Source organism: Blennius ocellaris (genome assembly GCF_963422515.1).
Source record: "Blennius ocellaris genome assembly, chromosome: 15".
Taxonomy (NCBI): domain Eukaryota; kingdom Metazoa; phylum Chordata; class Actinopteri; order Blenniiformes; family Blenniidae; genus Blennius; species Blennius ocellaris.
In genome coordinates, this window is record NC_137664.1 from 26,416,612 (window position 1) to 26,435,984 (window position 19,373).

Sequence of the window (19,373 nt, forward strand, 5' to 3'; positions counted from 1 at the left end):
CGTGCAAGCCTCCACCCCGGGCCTGGCTCCAGGGTGTGGCCCCGGCTGCGCCAAACCGGGCGACGTCACCTTGTTCCTCGTGAGTGTGTCCATGGGGTCTTGTGAACTGCTTTTAGTCTGACCCGTCGCCTCAGACCTGTTTGCCTTGGGAGACCCTACTGGTGGGGCAAGCCCCCCGGCAACATAGCTCCGAGGGTCATTCGGGTGCTCAAACTCCCCCACCACGATAAGGTTGCAGTTCAAGGGGGAGAATACCAAATGATTTTTGAAAAAAAAAAAATAAAAAAAAAATAAATACCAAATGATTTTTGCCGAAAAAACGTCAAAATATCGCCCAAAAACGTCAAAATGTCGCCCAAAAATGTCAATATATCGCCAAAAAACCACTTGCCCATTCGGGCAAGCTGGGTAGATGATTCACTTGCCTGAGCAAAGCTTTTGCTAGCCCCGGACGGTTGGGCAAGCCTTAATGTCGAGCCCTGACATGGTAGTGAAGCACACACACGTACACAAGTCACTGTGATATGAAACATTTACCTTCCCTTTAATACCTGAACAATGGTCATAAGCCAAGAACTCCCAAGTGTACGAAAATAACATTGAAGCCCGAACAGCCAACCAGCGAGATCAACCTGGTAGATTGCAGTTTTACCCACATGGCCTTGTGGAGTATTCTGGGCTTTATGCCCGTCACATGGCATCTGGTCCAGGGGGACGTCGAGCCGTGGTCTCCACCCCTATGTCTGTCCCATTGTGTGACCTGGATCAGCTGCGGTTTCGTGGGGTGACGCAAGAGGTGGCCTCACCCGTCGGAGGCGGCTGACATGCCAGCGTGAGCCATCGGTCACACGGAAGGCGGCCGGCCCCAGTTGTGCAGTGATCTGCGTTGGTGCCGACCAGAAAGAGAGCAGCTTGTGAGAAGGAGTGGTTCGCCAGATTCAGACCCAGTGAGAATACAGTGAGTTCAGGCAGTTTCACACAGTGTTTCCTGTCAGACTGCTGCTTCATGTTATGTTGTTGCTGTGCCTCTCTGTAGCTTGGGCAGGGCGTTGCTGCTTGAGTGCCTCTCATTGGGGGGCATAGACCAGGAGTGGGAAATCCTGGATGTTTCCCTGCTCAAACACACCTGAGTTCTCATGATGAGGCTCTGCAGAAAGCTTGCTAATGAGCCAATAATTGCTGTCAGCTGTGTTAATGTGAGGACACATTGAAAACAGGCAGGGCTGTGGCCCTCGAGGACCAGGATTTCCCACCCCTGGCATAGACAGTCCAAGGGGAGTTGCAGCTCGTGCCCTAGCATCAGTAGGGCTGGAGAGCTGCCAGTGGCAGTGTGGGGTGTGGCTCTGTGGTGCAGTAAGGTGCTCTGCAGTGATGTGGAGAACGCTGAGCCCATCCTTAAGGGTGTGATTAAACCTCTCCATGCCTCTGTTAACATGTGGGAAACGGCAGTCTTAATGTGTTTTATCCCCCTCTCCTCTGTAAAAGCCACAAAGTCAGATGAACTGGGGCCCGTTATCAGTGGTAGTGGTGGCAGGCACCCCCAGCAAGTGAACAAGGAGGAGAGGAAGTGTATGACCACCGCAGTGGTGACAGGCCTGGCAGGAAGCACCTCCGGCCATTTGGAGTGGAGCTCATCAGCCACCAGGAGGAATTATTATTTTGGACGAAACGAGAACCCCGCCACATTCCCTGATAGACGTAAACTGAGAGGAGAAGTTGTACCCCTACAGCCTCTCAGACCCCCGATAAAGATGCAGTGGTTTGTGACCCAATCCAGTTGTGACCAGGGGTGCTGTGAGGGCCTGGTGGTTGTTCCGCAGTGTAAAGTGTCAACTGTAGCGGTCCAGGCATCACAGGTCACAAATGTGAGGCTCTCCAGGTCAAAGTGAGTAAGTACAGGAGGGGTGGTTGGTTGAGATTTGAGCTGGCGAACTGCAGGAGACCAAGCCCAGGGTGCATCTTGCTTCAGGAGGTCACACAGTGGTGCAGTATTGTCATAGTAAAGGGGAAGGACGCACAGGTAATGCACGGTCATGTAGCTGCGCTGGGCAGGAGGGTGCAGGCAGGCGCAGGATTGCATCAACATTAGAGTACAGTGGGCACACGTTCAGCAGTCAGACGTAACCCCACAAATTCATTAACAGGAGCTTCTCAGATGCACTTCTATTCAGCATGAGGTGGTGACCGGCGAACACAACCAGCACCCTGGAGAGGCGGTCGTCATGCAGGGGGGACATTGTTCCATGTACCACAATGTCATTCAGGTACACAACTACCCCAGGAATGCCCACAATGATAGTGGCCATAATTTTCTGGAAGCAGCTTGTAGCAGAGTAACGGTTATGTTTTTGACTGCTTAAACCAAACAGCTAAAGATAGATGTATTGGTTCTTGGTCATTTCACTTCATATTATTGACTGTGTTGTTAACATTGTATGACACTAATAAAATTATCTACTATCTACGGAGGTGAGTCCAAAGGGAATGTGTGTGTAGTGAAAGACACCCATGTGGATCACAACGGCGGAGAGGTTGTGGCTGTCAGGTTGTGGGGGAACCTGCTGGTAGCCCTGGTGAAGGCCAAGCTTTGAGAAGACCATTGAGCCTCCACTGTGGGGAGTGGGTTTCTGTCTGCAACCACCGTCTTCTTCTTTGCCACCAACAGCTTGGAGATGCAGGGCGGGGCATCGACTCACTCAATGATGCCACCATCCAGCAGTTTCTGCAGCTCTGCTGTGACATCATCATGCATGATGAGGGGTAGCCTACACAGAGGTTGGATGACTGTTTTCAAAGCTGGGTCAATAAGTGGCTGGTGGTTGCAGACAGTGAGGCAGCCCAGCCCAGTGAAAACCGTTGGCCAGTGCTGCTGCCATGTCAGGATGGTGACACCCAGGTTATTGGTAATGGAGAAGCCCAGGGCACAGAACAGGTCCAATCCTTGGAGGTTGGCGTCATGGTGAGACACCTGCAACGTGAATGCTGGGAAACTCTCAAGTCGTCACAAACAGAAAGGTAGCAGTGCCGATCAATGTTAATTTTAGTGTGTCCATAGCGGTACAGCTCCTCTGCTCCTGCTTTGACTGACTGTCTGGGAAAGAGCCACCGGACCGTGGCTTCTGAGTGAGTACTCAGAAGAGACCTGTCAGCGGCCATGTCCAGTAGCAGTGGTAAACGCACATCATCTATCAGTACCGTGCAGCAGTTAGAAGGTTTGCTGTTGGCGCCCACAGAGTGAATGGTGGTCAGGCTTAATGGGCGGGATGAGCGACGTTGGGTTCTTGTGGAAGCGGGCGCTGAGTGGCACAATTTTGAAAAGTGATTGAGCTTATCACAGTGCTGGTACAGTACATCTGTCCTGTGGCTGGGCAGACCGGTGGATGTGTGGTGTTTAAGAGCGAGCCACAGTTCCCGCAGAGTCGGCGTGCTGAGGCATCCTGGTGTCCCGTAGCGTTAACCTTGAGCTCGTTGTGAGGATAAGTGGAGCTGGGAGCCTGAGCTGCTGGGGCCACTGTCTGTGCCAGCTGAGCAGAGTATGAAGGAGCTGCGTCTTTCGCCGCCAGCCGCGATGCTAACTGTTCAGCCGACTCGAGCTAAAGAGCCACGGCCACTGCCTAAGACAGTTGTACCACCCATAAGCAGTCTCTCACATAGTTTGTGATCAACTGTGTGCTCCGCTAGCTGATCTCAAATGAACTCATCTTCGAAGTATCCAAATTTGCAGACTCTAGCCAAGCATCAGTGGTCCATGATGTATTGTGGATGGGTTCACCGGGTCTCCGTCGGTGCTGTCTGAAGATGATCCGCCAAACCATAATGTCCAGCCAGTAAGGCAACAGAGTCCCAAAACTTATTTGTGGTTTTCAGCATGCGGAAAATAAATTTTCCCTCGTTTCCCAGGTTGTGAATGAGCAGAGCCTTTCCCCTAGCAGAGCCTTTAGCCTAGTGTCGCTCACGTCAGCTAACCCGACGGTGGCGATAAACATATCAGAAGAGTCAAACCAGCGGGGCCATGGGAAGGGCCACTCGCTCCGCAAAGCAAAGAATGAAGACGGGGATGAAAGCAGAAAAAACTCCATCCTCGTCGCCAATTATGTGTATAAATCAGGGGGACGGCGACTCTGTGCCTTTGGAACCAGCTTTTATTAAGATGTCTACATTAGCCAGGATTCCCTGGTAGCGCAGGCTTTTGCCTACGAACAACAGGAACATTTTATGAGAGTTAAACATCACACTGTTGTGACACACATACACAGATCACTGTGGTATGCAACAGTCTTACTGTATTAAACTGTTCTCAACTCTTTTCTGGTTCAGCTGAACTCTGCAGAAGTCTGACACTCCTGTACTGGTTAACACCCACTGCAGTCAGAAAGTGTTTTCAGACTGGATGGGTGTTGCGCAGTCTCTCTAAAGCCCAGTTTCCACCGCATAAAAAGTGCCGGGCTAGACTGGTTTAAACCGTTCCGGTTTGCGTTGCCACCGAGGAATGCGGAAACAACCGCTCCAAAGGTGGTCACTTTTCCGCTCCCCCTCCATCACGGTACCAGGACCACGGAACGGGTGCGGGTCCCACAGAGCGGGTCTGTGTTTTCTGTTCAAACGCGAGGCAGAGGCGGTCAGTGTTCTATTCAACCGCGTTCAGTGCTGCTGCATCGCAGGGACGCACCGCGGACGCGATGCAGAGAAGCTCGGAGCCTCCGTGTTCCGACGCTGAGCTGCCGGAGCGTGGTCAGCGCCGGAGTGGAGTGGCTGCTCCTGCGTTTGAGCAGAAAGCTAAAGGCTCCCGTGTCCCAGAGGCGCACACCACTGCAGCTCTGTGCCGCAGCCAGCCTGGACGCTCGGGTGCGGGGCAAATCGCTGGAGCGTTCGCTCTCTCAGGACCTTTGCCGTACCGCTCCGTACCGCCTCCGCACTTTTGTGCGGTGGGAACGTGACTTTTGGGTGCCTATAAGTAATTTCCTTCAGATTTAATGTCATAGAGGAACTGAACCACTTAATTTAAGTCTGTAGGGTTGCCCAACAGTCGTTCAAAGCTAACAGTGGTTTTAGTTAAATCATCTGTTACTTATCTTGTTTTGTATTTTGATTCTGGTTGTGTTGTACAACATCAGAAGCCCAAACAACAACATATTCCTGCCCAAAACATTTCCACATGACTAATAGAAGTGAAGCACACAGCAGTGAAGTGTGTCTACAGTCTAGAACCCCGTAGTGTTTCACCTGGTAAGAGTGATTGTGTTGTTTGCAGCGCCCCGATGCCCTACCTCATTGGAGTACATTCCAGCCTGATGGAGGTAGATATTCACAGCTGGCAATCACAATGATTTTAACAATGAAATGCCTCTCCTGCTGATTATTTGCTGTGTTTTCTCGCCGTTGCTTGAAGAAAGTCCGTGGGATGGCTCTGGATGATGTAGTGATCCTCAACGTGGACACCAACATGTTAGAAAGCCCCTACGACGACCTCCAAAGTTTGCCCAACGATGTGGTGAGTGACTGTTGCACGGCTGCTGGAATAGAAACAGGAAATCCTTTTTGTAAAAGGAAAAACTATACAAATGAATCATTATGGGTTGGGAATGCAATAGTGGACATAAGATATTACTCATATTACCCCTTTTCTTCCCCTTAACAGTAAAAATTAACCCAGGGCCCTCATAAGGGTGCCAAACAGCAAGAACAATAGAACATTTTCTCTTTCAGCGTTAGTAATAAAATACTATGAAACTTTAAATAAACAAACGTAATAACAGAATAAGAATAAAAGCCAACCAAAAAAATGATGATATAACGAGCATAAACAGAAGTATATACCGAAACAGACTGATACAAGTATGAAACAAATATAAGTAAATAGAATAAACCTGAAATAAGTTTAAGTACAGACGATTAGCGGTGAAATACGGTACAAGTAATCTGCCTTTTACGAATATTAGCTTGTCTATTTTAACAAAAGATGAGTTGTCAGCAGGCAATCAATGGATTTTTGGGGATTTCCACAGAAACAAAATACACTTTTGCTAACAGAGATGATAAGGCCATAGATGATAAGTGACTGTAGAGGGTTTATGCTATGAGTGGAATCAACAAAGAGCCCAACTGTTGCCCAAAAACAACTCGTGTTCATGTTCTTGCCTGAAACCTTTGATATGATAGTAGAATTGTCACTCGAAAAATTTCTAAAATGAAAAAGAACATATGGCTTGAATTACAAGTGGAAGCTTTGCATTTATCACATTGATCTCCAACAGTAACATATATTTGGGATAGTTGAGATTTTGATAAATGGAGTCAATGCAACAGTTTGAATTGCATTTGTCGTAGCAGAACACAAGGTTTGCTTGAATGTATACTGTTGCGGCCTGGTCTCACAACCAATCGGTAAACTTCAAACCCAAGAACTGTGAGGTTTCGTAATCAAGCGACCATCAAAGAAAATATATACTTACGTTTTCTGTGACAAAAAATGAGGTTAACAAGACAAACACAAAATATCTAATAAACGGGTGTTAACACAAAAAACTGGCCGAAGAAAATGAGCCACGAGGGAGTATATATAGTAACTGGGTAAAAGCAACTAAGATACAAATGATAATGCGCAAACTAATGATGGGGAAAACTACCTAAACTCAAAGAAAAGCCCTCTGCCATGGCAATAGATAGTAGGGCTTCGGCACAAGACTTTCTGGTCTGGTGCCCGCCTTCTGCCACTGCAAGATGACTCCGCCCACCAGCATGGTCAGTCAAGATAAAACAACACTTTATATAACAGAGATGTGGCAACGATTGCCTTTCACTGTGAAAATGTGCACTTCATTTAAACAGTGTAAGACAAGAAGAAAGCAATTCTAAATCAAGGGAATAACTCAAATGTGTGGCGTGGATACAACATTTTTGGGGTGTGGCTGCCTGCAAAACGAGGAGGTGAGATGAGTGAATGCATGGCCTTCAGCCTTTACTTTGTGGACTTGTCCAGCACAAGGTGAGTGTGTTGAATCATGTAAAGTGCTTTGAGGCTGCTCACAGTGACAAGGTGCTATACAGTGAAGTCAATTTCCAATCCGCTCCTGAGCATAAAGTTGGATAAGCATTTTGCCATATGGGATTGAGTCATGGTGTACAGATTTGAGTGGTCCAAGGAATGATTAACAACCCAATTTAAATCACCACCCAACACCAAAAGTTATTTGTTTAAGAAACGGATAATGTGTAAACATTTGGGTCATCAAAATTCTGAGAATGTTCCCGAACAATGATGGATTATGGTATCGAGGTCCTGCAGTAATTGTCACCTATTTTTATTATTTATAGTCTTTGAAGTGAGAAAGTTTGCAACAGGCCGTTGATTCGGCTCAGAGTTGTTTTCCGCTCTATTGACCTTTGGTTGTATTTTCATAGTAGAACATTACACATACAAGTCAGAAAAGGGTGTGTGTCAGATATAAGCTTTGAAAAAATGTGAAACATGCCCATCTACAACTGAAATAATTTCACGCTGCAGGACCTCCCCTACGAGTGTCGCAGACCACCTTTCTTAAGCTGGAACCAGGAATTCATTCTCTGACAGACTGCAACTCTGTCCTCTAGGTTTCGTCTTTGAAGAGTCGCTTGAAGAAGGTTTCAACAACAACAGGCGACGGCGTGGCTCAAGCCTTCCTCAAAAGTCAGGCGACGTTGTTCGGCAGCTACAGGAACGCTCTGCACATTGAGTCGGTCAGTCAAGATGGAAACAGGAAGTTCTCACACCCGATAAGGCGATGTGTGGTCCCACCAAAGTCCTACTCTGTTCATTTCACAGTTTTACACAGTGTCATTGAGCTTTCTACAATTTCTACTGCAACATATAAAACAAGCTGAGCTGAGGAAGAAACCATCAATCGTGGGTCAGAAGGCAGAAAGACAACCCAATGCACCACATGTGGAATGAAGTCATTTTAATGACATTTGTTGGAATAAATTGTCCTGTGCAGAAATGGAAGGAAATGATTACAATTAGAGAGTGAACCAAGATGATAGATCCAGGATCAAAAGTTTATATGATCGAGATCCTTTAGGGTATGTCATAATACCATGAGGAGGAGCAGTTTGAAGGGAGAAAAAGATTTTACCTCTATCTTCTTCTTGTTTCTTTCCATTTCAGGGAGAACCGATCACATTTAGTGAGGAAACCTTCATAAATCATCGCTCTAGTGCAATGAGGCACTTCCTTCGGAATGCCATTCAGCTTCAGCTCTTCAAACAGGTGAACACACTTCTGTCCTCATCGTGGTCCATTTAAGCTTTCAGAGTGCCTTCAGTCCAAAGCTTACACACTATTTTCCCTGCAGTTCATCGATGGTCGGTTGGACCTGCTCAACTCAGGAGAAGGTTTCAGTGACATCTTTGAGGAGGAGATCAACCTGGGGGAATACGCAGGTGAGCGCATGTTTCTGTCTCAGCAGTCACTCACATCATAACCGCTGCAAACTGCGATTATGACAACCTTATAAGTAGAGATGGGAATCCAAAACTGGTTCTTATTGAGAAACGGTTCTCAGTGTTTCAATTCCTTGCAATCATTTGCCAAATTTGCAAATATTTCCCTTATCGATTCCAGTGAGCACAAGCTACACAACATGCGTGGTGATGTCTTTCACCAGTGCAGTCACCAGGAAACATGGCATCCAACGGTTTGGTTCCATTTCAGGAGACAAAATAACAGCGCAATGCAGGAACATTTGTGCACACAGCAGCGATAACTGAATGAATGTTTTGTTTTTGATCCGCTCCGGAGTGAATCTCTACTCAGCAGCACCGGCAACGTTGGCACGTACTCTGCTGTTCATACTGCAGGTTTCATTTCCAATGAGAATCAATAAAGAATTGAATCGTTAAACAGACTCAAAAATGCAGTCTGCGTCGTAAAAATCTTATCAATTCCTATCCGTAGTGCACAGCTAGCCACACTGTAAAACATGAATCCAAAGGAAATTTGGGCAGAAAGTTTGCTGTGTGCAGATTGCATGATAAAACACTGATGCTGAATTACAGCCAACGATATACAGACCCTTTCCAAAAAATTAGAATACGATGGAAAAGTTTATTTATTTCCATAATTCCATTCAAAAAGTTAAACTTTCATAGATTATAGATTCAGGGCCCACAATTCAAATGATTTCAAGTATTTATTTGTTCATTTTTACATAATTTGGGCTTCCAGCTCATAAAACCCATGAAAACAAACTTATCCATCGTATTCTAATTTTGTGGAAAGGGTCTGTATGTGCGTCAACATGATTGCACAAGAATGAAATGTCATAAGCACATGCCTTCCATTCAAGATAAAGAAACCAAGAAAACATGAACGGAGCCCTTGCTGTTGGGACATTTATGTGTTTGGAGAGAAAGCCCCCAGAAGTTTTGGTTTTCATCCCACGTACTCTTTTCACTTGTTGTCATCATCGCCGCAAAGCATCTATTTAAGCCCCGTTTCCACCGCACAAAAGTGCAGGGACGGAACAGCGGTACGTCAAAGCGTAACCGGGGCCAAATCCGGTTCTCGTTTTCACTGCAGACAGGAGGTTAAAAAGTGGGCGGGGCTTAGAGCTCCTCAGATATGTGACGTTATAACAGGCGTCTCAGCATGGAGGCAGATCTGGATCTTATGAATCCTTGGTTGTTGTTTACATCCTCCACTTTGCACTAGTTGTTTTGTTTACTATATTTTTTGCAGCAGCAGAGCTGCAGCTACAACTTCCGTGTTGGTCCTGAGAGAGCGAATGCTCTAGTGACTTGCCCTGCACCCAGCTCCCCGGCTGGCTGCGGCACAGAGCTGCGCCGGTGCGCTGTTCAGGGACATGGGAGCGTTTTGCTTTCTGCTCAAATGCAGGAGCAGCCACTCTGGCGCTGATCGCGCTCCTGCAGCCCCGCGTCTCGTTGCATCGCATCTGCAGTCCGTCCCCGCGGCGACGCAGCGGCGACGCAGCGGCGCTGACCGCGATTGAACAGAACGCTGACCACCGCTGCATCGCGTTAGAACAGAAACCACAGACGCGATGCAAAGACAGACCCGGCGCCCTGCAAACAGAAAGCTCCAACGCGATGCAAAGTCCAGAACCCCGGTCTCCCCCTGCCTCACATCTGCTCTTTCACGACCAGCATGAAAGTTGAGCAGCAAAGAAAAGAAAAGGAAAGAAAAAAAAACCAACCAGATCAAAGCTGACCACGCTAACAGCAGAGGATTCATCCAGCTGACATAAAAAAAATTGAGGGCGTGTAGTGAATCACAGACCAATCAGGTCCTCAAGTAGTTCCGTGGTCCTGGTCCCCTGACAGAAGGGTAGTGGAAAAGCAACCACCTTTGGAGCGGTTGTTTCCGGAAACTCATAAATTCCTGCGGTGGAAACACAAACTGTAACGGACTATACCGCTCCATTCCTGCACTTTTTGTGCGGTGGAAACGGGGCTTTAGGTTTGGCACCAGTGTCGCAGTGATCAGTAGGTCATTTCACACTGTATTTCTATTGGTTAGTTCACTGACGTAGGTAAAGCTTGTCTTTGGTCAAAGACCATGACTACAGCCGTCCTTCAACCGACCTCACAGTGTGACATAGGAACACTGATTTAGAGCCAAGATCAAAGATATCTACACGATTCTTATCTTTTCTGGGATGACCGAAACTCACATGGTGTGTAAAGGGAAGAAGCAGACTAAACTAAAATCACCTTCATAAGACAATAGAATCGAAGCTCGTTAACCCTCAAATGTCCACTGCTGGAGAAAAATTTCTGTTCAGATTTAGTTAAAGTTTTATAGACATCATTGCAATGCTTTTTCAATCAAATGTTTTTTTTACAAGATGTCTTTGCTTTGTATGCAGCTTCACCTGTTTTGATGTCTTTATTTATTGTTTCATTTAGGAACACAATATCTCATGTGTAATTGTGTTCTGTGTCCCAAGCATAAAGAAAACTAGATTTTGTTTATTGGTTATTATAACAGGCCCTTTTAAACGCATTAAATTAATTGTTTTTAAAATGTTTCTTTTGGTGTTTCTTAAATGAGTTTAAAAAAATTTATTTCACAGTTGTGGTTCAGTGCTGGTGTAAATTAAGAGAAAGACCATAGTTATTGGAACTGCAAATTTCAAAGCAGAAAGACATTGCAGTAATAACGCAATAAGTGATCAATACAAACACTGAAGAAGACATTCATCACTTATTGCGTTATTACTGCAACGGTCAGCAACATTGCCACATGTTGACCTGATTCTGTGCAGCTCTAAAAGTAAATGAACCTGCTCAGACTCAGTATTTGATGACCACCCAGCTTCCGCTGCTGTGTTAACATGACAAGAGTTTTAAAGTGACTGGACCTTGCTGTTAAGGTTATCTTGTTGAAATAATGGCCCTGGGTTTGCTCTCAGTGTGTCCTCAAGGTAATGCACATCTTTTCTTTTTACTCTCATTACAGGCAGTGACAAGACCTACCACCAGTGGTTGTTCACTGTTAAGGTGAGGTTATGTTGATCCATCCATCCAAACATTATCTGCACACAGAGAAATGAGCCGACGATGCTCATTTCTCCTCCTCGGTTTATAATTCAGAAGAATTTCTCAGCGGCAAACAGACCAAACAGCAGCAGAGATGAAATGAGACTACAAAGGCAGGAGAGCGTGAACGTGAAGGCATTTCTTGCTCAGGCAGGCCACAGTGAAGCCACATGCCCCATCTGTGCTGACTCTTGAGGGTGGACACAAAGACCATGTCTGTCCTGGCATGGGCTTGACTGTATGCCTACTGTTCTTTTTGAGGGGTCTGGCTGGAGGCCATACGTTCCATCTCCCAGCAATACATCAGAGAATTCCTCTGGGGATAAGACATGATACAACATGTCATCATTGTCAAAACGTCAGGAATAGTGTGACATTCCTGACCGAGTCGTGATGTTAGAAGTTATGATTAACACAGCTTGTGATCGGCGCTGATACATTGCAGAGGTCTGAAGGACTTGGGAGTCCTGAACCAAGCCAACCAGTTTGTCACAACAATGTTGTTTCAAAGTGGCCTGGTCCACCTGAGGGGGGGGTTACATTTTGATGTGGGTGCTGTCCAGTTCATCACTGGCATGTGAGAAACCTATAACACAAAGCAAGGACTATCCTAAGACTGTTGACACTTTCCTGTAATTTGTAATTTCCTGCAGTCTTATGAAAATGCGCTTTAATGTCAAGAGTCTTAAAACATTCTGAAAGCACTTCAAAATCCACAGAAAACATGACAAAATGTGTTGGTAAAAACACTGTGCTTCTGTCCAGTTAGCAATGAGCGTGTCATTGGAACTGCATCAAATCAGTGACAGCCCTGCTGTCAACAGGTACCTACTTTTTCTATTGTGTCAGAATTTTGTAGTGCTTTCTGGATTTTGTACCATTTCTGAATTTTGTTTTAGTGTTTTGCACTTCCAAGCCACTGTAGTTTCAGTTCATAGTGGCCTCACTAATGGCGCGTTTCCACCGCACAAAAAGTGCAGGGATGGAGCTTTATGGGGCTTTATGACAAAGTGTAACTGGAGCCACATCTGGTGCCTGTTTCTACTGCAGAAAGGAGGTTAAAAAGTAGGCGGATCTGCAGATATGTGACGTTATAACAGGCGTCTCAGCATGGAGGCAGATCTGGACCTGAATCCTCTGTTGTTGTTTACATCCTCTACTTTGCACTAGTTGTTTAGTTAACTGTTATTTTTTGCAGCCACAGAGCTGCGGCTGTAACGTCTGTGTTGGTCCCAAGAGAGCGAATGCTCTGGCGACTTGCCCCGCACCTGAGCACCCCGGCTGGCTGCGGCACAGAGCCCGGGGACACGGGAGCCTTTAGCTTTCTGCTCAAATGCCGGAGCAGCCACTCCGGCGTTGACCACGTTGCCGGTCGCACTGTGGCAACTCCGCACCGGAACACGGGGGCTGCTCCGAGCATCTGTCTTTGCATCGTGTCCATCCGTCCCCCCACCGCACATTCTGCCCGACCACTGGAGTGGCAGAGACCCACCCCAACCTCTGCGCCTGAGCAGAAAGCTCAGCGCACTGGAGCACGACCGGCAGCGCGGACACTATGCTGCCAACAGAAAGCTTGGATGCGATGCAACGTCCTGAGCCCCGGTCTCCCCTGCATCACATCTGCTCTTTCACGACCAACATGAAAGTCGAGCAGCAAAGGAAAAAAAACAAAACAAACAACCAGATCAAAGCTGACCACGCTAACAGCAGAGGATTCATCCAGCTGACATTAAAATATTGAAGGTGTAGTGAATCACTGACCAATCAGCTCCTCAAGCTCAGACCTGTTCCATGGTCCTGGTACCCTGACGGAGGAGGGGGTGGAAAAACAACCACCTTTGGAGCGGTTGTTTCTGGAAAATCACAAATTCTTGCAGTGGAAACCTGAACCATAATGGACTACACCGGTCCATTCCCGCACTTTTTGTGCGGTGGAAACGGGGCGTGATGGTCTGACATGTACAGTGTACCACAATGCTTCTCACATTCCGGTAGGTGATGATGGTCGTCAAAACACTGCATTTATAAGTTTTCCTAAATAAACAAGGAGAAACAGGTCATCATGTAAACAGAAATTAAAGTAACAAGGATGTGCTATGTGAGTGACATTGAATTATTATTATTCAACTTAGTTTTGCAGGTGAGTCTGAGATTATTTTGTTTGAGCCACACACAAGCCTCTTATTACAGATCCGGAAAAACTTTTGATGGCTTGTGAAGGTTCTGTTGGGATGAAGAGCTCTAAGGCTCCATGACATTACTTCACAGATTCAAGCTGTGTTTCCCATCTTTTAAGTGGATGATAAAGATGTGTCTGTGTCTGTTTTCTGACAGAAAGGGGGTGGTGCTATCTTCAACACAGTCAAAACCAAGGCAAATCCTGCCATGAAGACGGTTTACAAATTTGTAAGCATTTCTTTCTGTTGGTCTTCTACATATGAAATTGTACCGATAATTCTCCTACAGGTAAATCGTAAGGAGTATTGCAGTTACTGCAGTTTACATTGTTGGTAGGGTTAGCCCTTCTTCTAGTAAATGAGTTGCAGGCAGCAGTATTGCTGCCACTTCTGTCTTTATCATGATAATAAATATGTTCATCTCACCATAGAGCATAGAGCATGAGTCCTCCAACATGAAGGCAATCAGATAATCTTACTGTCCTTGTGTTGTTTCGTCAGGCCAAAGACCATGCAAGAATGCGAATCAAGGAAGTGAAGAGCCGGCTGAAGCAGAAGGTGTGTAAATGATCTCACGGACTCTACAGTGTTTAAGATAAATAATTATGCATTTTATTTTATACACTATAAATAGGCAGGACAAGATAAATACCATAAAAACAGCCAGTATAAAATCAGGGACAGTAAATTCTCAATATATGGTGATATGAGGGGAAATAATTCAGATTTAATATATAGGACTGTCTCAGAAAATTTGAATATTGTGATAAAGTCCTTTATTTTCTGTAATGCAACTAAAAACATGAAAATGTCATACATTCTGGATTCATTACACATCAACTGAAATATTGCAAGCCTTTTATCATTTTAATATTTCTGATTATGGCATACAGCTTAAGAAAACTCAAATATCCTATCTCAAAATATTAGAATATCATGAAAAAGTATAGTAGCAGGCCATTTAACTAATCACTTGAATCGTCTAATTAACTGGAAACACCTGCAAGGGTTTCCCTGAGCCTTTAAAAACACTCAGCTTGGTTCAGTAAACTAAATCACAAGTATGGGGAAGACTGCTGACCTGACTGCTGTCCAGAGGACCATCAGTGACACCCTCCATCAGGAGGGTAAGACACAAAAAGACATTTCTAAAACAGCAGGCTGTTCACAGAGGGCAGTTTCAAAGCACATTCACAAAAAGTGTGTTGGAAGGAGGAAATGTGGCAGGAAGCCAAGAGAGAGGACCGCAGCCTTAACAGCATTGTGAAGAAGAGCCGCTTCCAGAATGTGGGGGAGCTTCAGAGACAGTGGACTGAAGCTGGAGTCCAGGTATCAAAAGCCACCGTTCACAGGCGTGTCCGGGAAATGGGCTACAATAGCCATATTCCCATGTTCATGTCACTCCTGAACGCAGGACAACGGAAGAATCGTCTGACTTGGGCTATGGAAAAGAAGCACTGGACAGTTGCAGAGTGGTGCAGAGTCCTGCTTTCAGACCAAAGCAAGTTTTGTATTTCATGTGGAAGTCAAGGTGCTAGAGTCTGGAGGAAGGCTGGAGAGGAGCTTGAAATCCAGTGTGACGTTCCCACAGTCAGCAATGTTTGGGAGCCATGTCAGTGCTGGTGTTGGTCCACTGGGTTTCATCAAGTCCAGAGTCAATGCAGCTGTGTACCAAGAGATTTTAGAGCACTACATGCTTCCATCTGTTGAAAAGCTCTATGGAGATGATGATTTCATTTTCAGCATGATCTGGCACCTGCCCACAGTGCCTGGTGTACTGACCATGGCATTACTGTCCTCCATTGGCCTGCCAACTCCCCTGACCTGAACCCCAGAGAGAATGTGTGGGGTATTGTGAAGAAGAAGCTGAAAGACACCAGACCCAATAATGCAAATGAGCTAAAGGCCGCTATTGAAGCATCCTGGGCATCAGAGCACCTCAGCAAGGCCACAGGCTGATTGCTTCCATGCCACGCCGCATTGATGCAGTCATCCGTGCAAAAGGATTCCCAACCAAGTACTGAGTGCATTAATTGACATTTTCAAATGTTTGATTTTGTTTTGCTGTTATATATCTTTTCTTTTTTACTTCTTCTGAACCAGAAGAAGAAGGCTTTCAAAGATGGTGACACACAGGAGCTCAAGCGGATACAGAAGGAACTCAGGGTCCAGCTCAGGGAAGCGAAGGAGCAATACAGAAGGAAAATAGAACAAAGGATGCAGAACAACAGCATGAGGGAGGTGTGGGAGGGGATGAAGACCATGACCGGCTGCAACACAAAGAGAAGGGCCCCCCCTGAGGGGGGTGTGGGAAGGGCAAACCAGCTGAACCAGTTCTTCAACAGGTTTGACCACTCCAGCCCATTCACACCTCCAAGCACAGCAACCCCCACCCACCCACCCCCACAAGCCACCACCAGTACAGAGGAAGACACCCTCCCTTCCCCCTTCGCACCACTCACGATCACCACAGCTCAGGTATGCGGAGAGCTGAGGAGGCTGCGCCCCAGTAAAGCTGCAGGTCCAGATGGAGTATCCCTAAGACTACTGAAGGCCTGTGCGCAGGAGCTGGGACACTCACTACAGCGCATCTTCAACCTGAGCTTGGGACTGGGGAGGGTTCCCCAGCTGTGGAAAACATCCTGCATCATTCCAGTCCCAAAGAAACCACATCCTGGTGAGCTGAACGACTTCAGGCCGGTCGCCCTGACGTCCCACGTGATGAAGACTATGGAGCGGCTGCTGCTCCATCACCTAAGGCCACAGACCCACCACGCTCTCGACCCCCTGCAGTTTGCCTACGGGGAAAAGGTGGGTGTGGAGGATGCCATCATCTTCCTGCTCAACCGATCTCTCGCCCATCTGGACAGTGGCAGTGCTGCTGTGAGGATTACATTTTTGGACTTCTCCAGCGCATTCTACACCATCCAGCCTCTGCTCCTCAGGGACAAACTGACAGAGATGGGAGTGACGTGGATTACAGACTACCTGACTGGCAGACCTCAGTACGTTCCACTGGGGGACTGCAGGTCCGACACTGTGATCAGCAACACCGGAGCACCACAGGGAACTGTACTCTCTCCGGTCCTTTTCACCCTGTACACCACGGACTTCCAATACAACTCTGACCTCTGCCATGTGCAGAAGTTGGCGGACGACACGGCCATAGTGGGTTGTATCAAGGGGGGACAGGAGGATGAGTACAGAGAGCTGATCCAGGACTCTCTATAATCCACAGCTTCCACTGCACAACACCATCTCTATAATCCACAGCTTCCACTGCACAACACCATCTCTATAATCCACAGCTTCCACTGCACAACACCATCTCTATAATCCACAGCTTCCACTGCACAACACCATCTCTATAATCCACAGCAGCCACTGCACAACACCATCTCTATAATCCACAGCTTCCACTGCACAACACCATCTCTAGAATCCACAGCTTCAAATGCACAACACCATCTCTATAATCCACAGCATCCACTGCACAACACCATCTCTATAATCCACAGCATCCACTGCACAACACCATCTCTATAATCCACAGCATCCACTGCACAACACCATCTCTATAATCCACAGCTTCCACAGCACAACACCATCTCTATAATCCACAGCATCCACTGCACAACACCATCTCTATAATCCACAGCTTCCACTCCACAACACCATCTCTATAATCCACAGTTTCCACTGCACAACACCATCTCTATAATCCACAGCTTCCACTCCACAACACCATCTCTATAATCCACAGTTTCCACTGCACAACACCATCTCTATAATCCACAGCACAACACCATCTCTATAATCCACAGCTTCCACTGCACAACACCATCTCTATAATCCACAGCATCCACTCCACAACACCATCTCTATAATCTACAGCGTCCACTGCACAGCACCATCTCTATAATCCACTGCATCCACTGCACAACACCATCTCTATAATCCACTGCATCCACTGCACAACACCATCTCTATAATCCACAGCATCCACTGCACAACACCATCTCTATAATCCACAGAATCCACTGCACAACACCATCTCTATAATCCACAGCATCCACTGCACAACACCATCTCTATAATCCACAGAATCCACTGCACAACACCATCTCTATAATCCACAGCTTCCACTCCGCAACACCATCTCTATAATCCACAGCTTCCACTGCACAACACCATCTCTATAATCCACAGCTTCCACTGCACAACACCATCTCTATAATCCAGAGCTTCCACTGCACAACACCATCTCTATAATCCACAGCATCCAGTGCACAACACCATCTCTATAATCCACAGCATCCACTGCACAACACCATCTCTATAATCCACAGAATCCACTGCACAACACCATCTCTATAATCCACAGCATCCACTGCACAACACCATCTCTATAATCCACAGAATCCACTGCACAACACCATCTCTATAATCCACAGCATCCAGTGCACAACACCATCTCTATAATCCACAGCATCCACTCCACAACACCATCTCTATAATCCACAGCATCCACTCCACAACACCATCTCTATAATCCACAGCATCCAGTGCACAACACCATCTCTATAATCCACAGCATCCACTGCACAACACCATCTCTATAATCCACAGAATCCACTGCACAACACCATCTCTATAATCCACAGCATCCACTGCACAACACCATCTCTATAATCCACAGAATCCACTGCACAACACCATCTCTATAATCCACAGCTTCCACTCCGCAACACCATCTCTATAATCCAGAGCTTCCACTGCACAACACCATCTCTATAATCCACAGCATCCAGTGCACAACACCATCTCTATAATCCACAGCATCCAGTGCACAACACCATCTCTATAATCCACAGCATCCACTCCACAACACCATCTCCAGGCAGAGGAGCAGCTCCACTGACAGACTGAGGAGATCCTTCCTCCCCCACGCCATCAGACTCTTCAACACCTCTCGGGGGAGGCCTTAGGCCTTAGCGGACACAAAGCCCTGGACTTACTACACACACACCACGCACCTTGAGAGACACACACACACACACACACACACACACACACACACACACACACACACACACACACACACACACACACACACACTACTTATCTGAATTATTTGTTTATTGCTTAATTATTTACTTAATTATTTGTTTATTTGCTTAATTATTGTTTATACTGAAGTTATATTTCTTCTATTTTACCTATTGCTTGTTTTTTGTAACCCTGCATGCCCCTGTGTTTCCATATTGCTGCTGCTGGAACTGTGAATTTCTCTTGGAGATCATTAAAGTATCTATCTATCGATCTATCGATCTGGTCTGAGGAAATATTCTAATATTTTGAGATAGGATATTTGAGTTTTCTTAAGCTGTATGCCATAATCAGCAATATTAAAATAACAAAAGGCTTGCAATATTTCAGTTGATGTGTAATGAATCCAGAATGTATGACATTTTTGTTTATTTAATTGCATTACAGAAAATAAAGGACTTTATCACAATATTCTAATTTTCTGAGACAGTCCTGTACTTTGTAGAGTTGGATTCCAGCATTTCAAAAACACATGACTAAGCACTTCTGGATCTTTCTCTTTTTCACAACATACTGTATGGGAATGATTCCAAAGTGTGGGCCCACCCCCTG

At 46.2% G+C, this 19,373-nt stretch overlaps 1 protein-coding gene across 4 annotated transcripts in view; it reads left to right on the forward strand.

Annotated features, from left to right (window-relative positions):
- dennd1a (DENN/MADD domain containing 1A) overlaps positions 1 to 19,373 on the forward strand; it is an 88,693-nt gene that overhangs the window by 55,374 nt on the left and 13,946 nt on the right. For all 4 annotated transcript variants that reach the window (XR_013936962.1, XR_013936963.1, XM_080510602.1 and 1 more), the window contains exons 11-18: positions 5,252 to 5,297; positions 5,390 to 5,491; positions 7,591 to 7,716; positions 8,144 to 8,245; positions 8,331 to 8,418; positions 11,456 to 11,496; positions 13,870 to 13,941; positions 14,214 to 14,270. Coding sequence is in view for 2 of the 4 variants with exons in the window: in XM_080510602.1 (XP_080366728.1) it covers positions 5,252 to 5,297; positions 5,390 to 5,491; positions 7,591 to 7,716; positions 8,144 to 8,245; positions 8,331 to 8,418; positions 11,456 to 11,496; positions 13,870 to 13,941; positions 14,214 to 14,270 (634 nt within the window). In the remaining 2 variants the exon portion in view is untranslated. The remainder of the gene's footprint in view (positions 1 to 5,251; positions 5,298 to 5,389; positions 5,492 to 7,590; positions 7,717 to 8,143; positions 8,246 to 8,330; positions 8,419 to 11,455; positions 11,497 to 13,869; positions 13,942 to 14,213; positions 14,271 to 19,373) is intronic.